The sequence below is a fragment of the Chenopodium album genome, chromosome 8 (assembly GCF_948465745.1).
Source record: "Chenopodium album chromosome 8, dcCheAlbu1.1, whole genome shotgun sequence".
NCBI classification, from domain to species: domain Eukaryota; kingdom Viridiplantae; phylum Streptophyta; class Magnoliopsida; order Caryophyllales; family Amaranthaceae; genus Chenopodium; species Chenopodium album.
Window position 1 is genome coordinate 19,446,527 of NC_137841.1, and position 7,705 is coordinate 19,454,231.

The 7,705-nt window shown below is 32.6% G+C and overlaps 1 protein-coding gene across 1 annotated transcript; it reads right to left on the minus strand.

Moving 5' to 3' along the window:
* Positions 1-217: 217 nt before the first annotated feature.
* Positions 218-6,902, minus strand: LOC145641750 (protein LONGIFOLIA 1-like). The gene is made up of 5 exons (XM_081692688.1): positions 6,009-6,902; positions 3,914-3,966; positions 1,947-3,755; positions 1,690-1,837; positions 218-1,195 (listed from the first exon to the last, which is right to left on the minus strand). Exons 1-5 carry the CDS (start codon positions 6,160-6,162, stop codon positions 420-422), a joined length of 2,940 nt encoding a protein of 979 aa, XP_081548814.1. The 5' UTR covers positions 6,163-6,902; the 3' UTR covers positions 218-419.
* Positions 6,903-7,705: the final 803 nt, after the last annotated feature.

Consider the following 7,705-nt stretch of genomic DNA (forward strand, 5'->3'; position numbering starts at 1 on the left):
TTCGGGCCCTTCGCAGGTTTGTAGTAGTTTTACTCCAGTTGCTTGTTGCTGCTGCAACTGATTTTGCTTGCATTTCGAATTCCATTTGGAACTACATTCCACACGATTGTTTTCTATCTTCTTCTAATGTAAAAACAAGGTGATAATTTCGCTCTCGTTTTGAGAACTGTAGGGTCTAGAATAACCCATACAATTTGTGGAAGATACATCAAATAAGTATGAAAGTAAATTCTGTATTACTTTACAAACTTACAACTGTACTGTTGATTAACATGCTTTGCTTGACAATCAAGTTAATTAAAATGCAAAAGGGAGAAACCAAAGGATGGAAAGTGGACTAAACATGAATTACAAGAGTGAAAGTCCTAGAGCAAAATAAATAGTTGAGTTAGTAAAGATTCTGAGAGAAGTTACTGCTTTCAGTATTTCTGAGATTGTACTTCTGTGGCCTTGTCTTCAACAAGCTCCACTATCAAGTCTTTAAAAATCAATCTTTCAATATCTAAAACCAAAGCTGGTGTTTCACCACTGACATCAGTCCAATCTGCTGATCTATGTGTCAGATCTTTCCCTATGATGGTTGTCAGAAAATCCTCCTCATCATCTAAGTTTTGAGGCAAGCTGATAGGTTGGAGCCGATCAATTTCCTTAAATATCTCCTGCAGGAGCTGTGGGCCACTAGTTGTGAGCTCTGAATGCAATTTCAAGTATGATCTTGGTTGAGAGAGTTTCTGAGATAGTATTTCATTAACTGCATCAAACAAGAGCTTTCTCCTGTGCATTTCTGTGGTTCTTGTTATTCTCTCGTGACTGTTGGATCTTTTATCTGAAATAAAACTGCTTCCTATGGCTTGTTCCAGCACAAAAAAAAGATTGGGATTAATTGCTTCTTGTGACTGGAAGACAAGATGATTGTCTGTTGTGTATTTAAGATGATTTATGAATCCCGAGGCAGAGAGTATTTCAGACACATATGACTTTTCGAGATTCATGCTGTTCTGTAGAGGTCCGGCATCACCTAAATTCACATTCTGAGAAGTGTTCATGTTCCATACAGTAGGAGCTAACTCTTTGAAATTTTCTAGTTTTTGATAATCATTCCCATAGATGAAACCTGTTATCATGCTGTCTACAGAGTAAGATGGATCAGTGTCCATCCACTCTGCTTCTGTGTATGTTGCATTGGTCACCAGATCTGCATAAAAGTTAACAACATTGGATCAGCATTTCTTTCGAAGAATTTCCCTATAATGTTTTTCGATGGATATTTTAGATAACCATGTTCCATTGATCTGAGTCATAAATCTCATAATATGATAGTGTTCTTCCCTTTTTTTTTTTTTTTTTTTTTTTTTCTCCTGAACTCTTTGTTCTAAGCTCCCTTTCCAGTGCCCCTTTTATTGATAGTACGCAAGGATGGATTTTTTGTTACTTTTAAAAGTTGGTCTGATTTTAAGCCTTAGGCAATAATGATTTGCATGACTATTTCTTTATTCTAAGTGTCATCTTAAAGCATCATCTGTTGGTGATTTAGAAAAAGAAGATTCCTGGGATAATTGCCCATAAATACATCTCTTCATGTCATTAGTATGCTTTATATTTGTTAGCACTAATTTTAGTTGATAAACCTTTTTTTTAATGTAGGTTAATGCACTTTCCGCTAACTTGATAATGTGATTCCGTCTTTACCTCTGAATGGTGTTGGTTTCTTTCTTACTGGAGACGGAGTTTCATCATCAAAGAAATTAGCATCAAGAACTGAAACCGGGCTTGGTTGTTCCCTTACAGTTATTGCTATTTCTTCCAAAGGTGCATCACCTCGGATTCCTTCTGAATTCTGTTGTTAAAAAGGTCAGGTTAGTTACGGTGAACTAATGAGAGTATAAATGAGTTGAAGAAATAGATATAAGTGAATAACACATGAAAAGATGAGAAGTAGAACTTACTTTGTTACCACTCACTTGCTTCATGTTTTCATATTTCATGCATGATTCATTAGCATTTTCATTACATCTTTGAATATGTGAGACCATGCTATTGTTGTTTTGGTATAACAATGGATTTGTGTTTCCTTGTTGACTCGGGGATGCTGATTCATTACTGAACTCACTTGATCGTCCATCAGTCTCCTGCAAAAAAGATGAATCTTGTGGTAGCTTTCGGTTGTGAGGGAGGAAGCTCATAGCTTGCTGGCTTTGCTTTACTTTAGAAACTGATGTTGTTCCAGTGGTGCTTCTTGCGTCTGAAATCCTTGTTGAGCTTGTCGCATTTGCCTTGGCCATCTGCTCAGGTGTTTTTGAAGTTCTTATTGGCCTTGGAGTTCGTTCTCCAGAATACTTCTTCCTGATGTGATGAGTTTCTTTGGGATCTTTTGCTGCTTTCTTCTGTGCTGAATCCTTGGGGCCATCTACAGGCTGAACAATCCTAAGTCTCTGAAGGCTAATTACGGGTATATCTTGTACCACTTGAGTTGTTTCTTCTCTGGAACCTTTGACAAGTTTAGTAGGCTTTATATTTTTAGCTGATGTAGCATCTTTTATAATATTGAACCCTTTACTTGTAGAGGTAGTAGCCTTTTTTGGATGTTTTGGGCTGTCTTGAACAGAGCTGCTATTGCTTGTTTGGGATGCACAATGTGGATACTGATTTTCTTTTCTGATTTCCAACTTGTTTTTCTCCTTGTGCATTGAGTCAAGTATCTGTTTTAGAGCTCTAAGATCCTTCCCAGATTTATGGAAATCCAGATCAGCCAACCTTTTCTCAATTGCACCATAGACAGTGAGAGGATGGTTTTTGGGTTCTGAATCAGCTTCCTGAGATAGGGAAGCTGTTTGCTCTGACTTGGCTTTATTTGATCGTGGAGTCCTGGATTCCTTGCAATTACTTCTTGGGGAGTGTAAAACCCGATCTACCTTGTTTTCATCTATGGTCCTTGAAGATCTCGAGAACAACTCAGCATTTCGGAAATAGTTAGAACCATCTTGCTCTATCCTACTCTTGTTGGATGTTGTATCATCTGGCAGAGCTTCCAACCCCATCAACTTTGCCACAACGTTAGATGGTGCTCTGTAACTTGTAGGCTCCTGTTGGTCACTCTGGAATTTGTTGGGACCACAAATCTCTCTCTTTAATTCTCCAAGGAGTAAATCATCTTTCGACTCATGGGAAGATACTTTTACAGTTCGTTGTTTACTATCTAATGACAATCTCGGGAGGTCTTTAACTTTCAAGCTAGAAATGTGATTGTCCCTTGTTTCCCTGCCATCATAAGATAATCGAGCAAGATCTTTCTTTCTTGGAGTAGCTACAGGCGCACTATGGTTGGAACTAATTGAACGGAATGACTCATTGAGAGCAGCAACTCGCGGGCTATCTGGTCTGGACGTATGTGAAAGTCTTGGGGAATCCATATGCTGATAGTCACATTTCACCTCTCTTGATGCAGTTGATATCAATGATGCAGTTGATATTGGTGATGCAGAGGGGGCATTCTCTCTGATAATGTGTTTCTTGTGGTGGTAGCCCATTTTTACTGGTGAACTTGGTTGTTGTGGAAGAGATTGTGGCTGGTTTGCTCGGTAATCCCATGAGTGTCTTCCCCCTCCAACGGTTTCAGCTGACAGCGACTGTTCAGACTTGGTGGTCCATTCATATTCTGACGAGGATATGGCCGTTGAACCAGAAGATGAGATGGAAAGTCTAGATGATTCTATGGGTGTTACTTCCATCTCCTTAACGACATTCTGGTGTTTTTCCTGCAAATGCAAGCAAATTTAGCTGCAGTGGTACACTAATGTTGCATTCATCTAACAATTGTAACCATAAGAAGGTATAGTTTCATACTTTCATCATATAAAGTTGATAAACTAATTCAGAATTTCAGATGTTTCAATCGATTTATCAAGTCTCTCACCTTTGATTTCTTGTTGGCATTATTGCCTGCTCTTCCGTGCTGCTTGTTTTCACCTGTTCAAGCATAAGATGTTGGGTTTTAGAATCATGACTTCATAGCAGGAAACTTGAACTTCTGTTCTCATTTAGATTTTTTAAGATAAAAAATTTAACATATAGCAGCCAGCAACCAAGAATATTGATCGACAATGTTTGTGTTAAATTGTACACTATTGTTGTTTGTCATTTACCTAGCATCACATAAAGAGAAATTACTTGAAATTGAAAAAGAAAATGGAATTTTTTTGCATGACATGTAAATTCGTAATAATTATATTGCTCGATCAAATATTAGATGTAATTATCAAGTACAAATGAGTCATTTAACAATGTCTTAGGATATCACATATGATTTTATTGACGATATTAAAATCGCATATAGTATAATAAATAATAAAAGTAATTATATATAAGACGCATTCACTACGTAAAAATGTGTCACACTATCAAATAAAAGTAATTAACAGTGTCCTAGGACATTACACATGATTTTATTGACAAAGTTGTTATCATTCCTCTAATGCTGCTCTAATGCTGTGACATTGTACCTAACTTTCGACGAGTTTTTGTAGCCTATTTTCTTACTAAAAAAATCATGTATGCTACATTGCTACATGTTAGAAAGTGGTAAGTGTAGTGAAAGATACTCCTTATTGAAAGAAACATTTGACTGAATGCTTCTATGATAACAAGATTTCTAGTGCTGTAACATAATAATAGTATAATACTATGACGTCGCTGTTATTTATTTGTGACAATATTTGTGGAAAATTATTACTTCCTCCGTCCTTTATTATTTGACCCGTTTTGACTTTTACACTATTCACCATCCCTTCTTTGACCGTCTTTTGTGAATAATATATGGAAAAATATATTCATGTATGATTTTTTGGATTCGTCTCATAAATAATATCATAATATATAACTTTTATAATTTTACTTATGAAGCATTTAAGTTATTGATTGTTAAAGTTTTACATTGGCAAGCGTGATAAAATAAATAGGTTAAATAAAAAAGAACAGAGGAAGTATATAATTTTGCAATCTGTACATTATATATTCTCAAATATTAGAATATAGTACTCGTATTAAAAATTGCAATATTTGGTATTGGGCTCGACTGTAATATATTTCCTCTATTCTGTTAACGTTTAAGTTTTTTTTTTTTTTTTTTTTTTTTTTTTTTTTTTTTTTTTTTTTACAAACTCATTTAATTGTCTTTTGTGATTTATACATTAAAATACACATTGTGTAAAAAGGTTAATGTTAATATTTTTTCCCTAATACACACAACAATACAAATTACACAAAAATTAATAAAAATAAATAAATAAATAAAAAATTTGTCACAAGATTTATACTTGTGACATATCATCAATTCATAGTTTCATACACAAATTATTAGACTACGTTATGCTATTCATATTTTAAAAATAAATTAAAATAAAATTATTGGTATTCATAATTTCATATAGTCTTTACTGTGTTGATTGAAACACAGAGTAACGACCAACCACTTATGTCGCATTAACAATCATCACATGCCATTATTTCAGGGTCAAGATAAACTGAAAATTTATTACTTGTACCACTTTTGACTATTACTATTACTACTTAATAATGTCATCAATTCAGCTATGGCACATGTAGAACAGAGGGGAAAAAAAAAATCATCAAAGGTTTGTTCATTACCATTGCGAGTTTTATATTCATTTGTTTTTCAAAAACTCGAAAAAGTTATTTCTCGATATGATTTAAGTTTAAGTTCATTATACAATGTCTATCATATATTCTTGAAATTTCTATACCAAAACCTGTTAGTGATCCCGAATAAGTGTGAAGATTATATACTACCTCTATTTCATATTATATTATATCGTAGTATAATAAAAAGATTAGCATATTGTACCATGTTATATATACTATATCCTTAACAACATAATACTTTGAATACACTTCAAATGTTATGATTACTTAAAAACTTGAGAGGAATTTATGTAGAAATTGACTAATTTCATTATAAATATTTAGAATGATGGAAATTGATTAAATCTTACCTGGAGAAATTCTTCTGTTAGATGAATTGCTAATGACACGATTATTGATGAAATGATGAGGATCAAAGAATTGAAGCAATCCATTCATACATCCAATCTGCTTCTTCAAATTCTGATTTTCTTCTGACATTGAATACAGAAGTTTTGCAGACATTTTTTTGTTCTTTGAGATTTAGAAGAAAAAAAGGGGGATGCTTTACTTCTTCTGATGTACATTACCAAGGCTGAATAAAAGACACATAAAATCTGTTTAACAAGTTTGCAGGTTTACGAGTTTCAGAAAACTGAGCAATTTTCATAAATAATGCTAAAATCGAAACTTGGGAGTACTTATTTTTCTGAAATCTGACATATTGTGAAAATGATAAAATAGATGATTTATGAGTACTTTTTTTTGTAAGTGGATTTTATTTTTTTTCACATGGAAAACAGCAAAGTACAGAAGAAAAATTCTCTGAAAAATGAATGTGTATGTATGTTCTGTCTGTTGGCTAAGAAAGGCAGCTATATATTGCCTATTGCATGGTTTATAAGACTGACAATTTTTTATATTAAAGTCTTTTTGGAGATGACCTCGGGAATTGTGATTCTGATCAATTAATAATTAATTAATGCATGTAATTACTCCTATTTTTATATTCCTTTTTAAATGCTATCCGATACAATTTAAGATTTTTAGAGATAATTATACGACTTAAGATTCTTTTTTAGATGTTTTTAAAAAAAAAAAAAAAAAAAAAAAAATCATGCTGATTGGAGCACTCCTTAAAACATGTAATCTGTGTTTATATTCTACAGAAATATCAGAGTCCGAGTAACTTACATTCTTACAATGATATTGTAAAAGTTAACTTCGGTGTACTTAATATGCATGTTACCCTAGACTAAACACTATATTCGTCCCACTTTGTTCCATTTTTCTTTTGTAGGTATAACGTATAAGCGTTTCATTTTATTTTTATTCTATTTCCCAATTCTCACTCTGATCCCCCAATTTTCCCTCGATTTAAATCCATTCACTTGCATGTAAATGCCTATGCGACAAAAACAAGACGGAGAGAGTAATTTTATACAAGTACATGTATTGGATTTTCGTTTCTCCTAAAGTTGAAGAGATGTATAAGTAGTAATTTCATTGATAATGTGTTATTGTTAGGTTTTTTTTTTTTTTTTTTTTTTTTTTTTTTTTTTTTTTTTGTGGTTTTGGACAGGGAGGATCAAAGGAAAATAATTAAATTTTTTATATGATGTATTTTATAATTGGAAAGAGTATGAAATAGACTAAAGAACGAAAATACAAATTATCCCTAGTGCCTCTTAAAGTTAAATTAGTATAGACAAATGGAAAGAACAAAAAAAATACATTATCTTATGTTAATAATAGACCTTTTTTGTATGTTTGTAGACACAAACATTGCTTTCATTTGATTATTGATCTGCCAAAAAGTATATGATTATTATTATTATTATTATTTGAAAAATTATGAAGAAAAAGAAAATTAAAGAGAAAATAAAAATGGACAAAAGTAGAGAAATGTGGAATTTAAATAATAATAATAATAATACGGAGTATACAAAATTAAAAAAAAAATTAAAAATTAAAATAAAATAAAATAAAAATAAAATAAAATAAAATAAAAAGTGGAGAGATGTGGATTGTAGGGTATGTGGGGGTGAGATCTCTGAGTTCCTCTAAC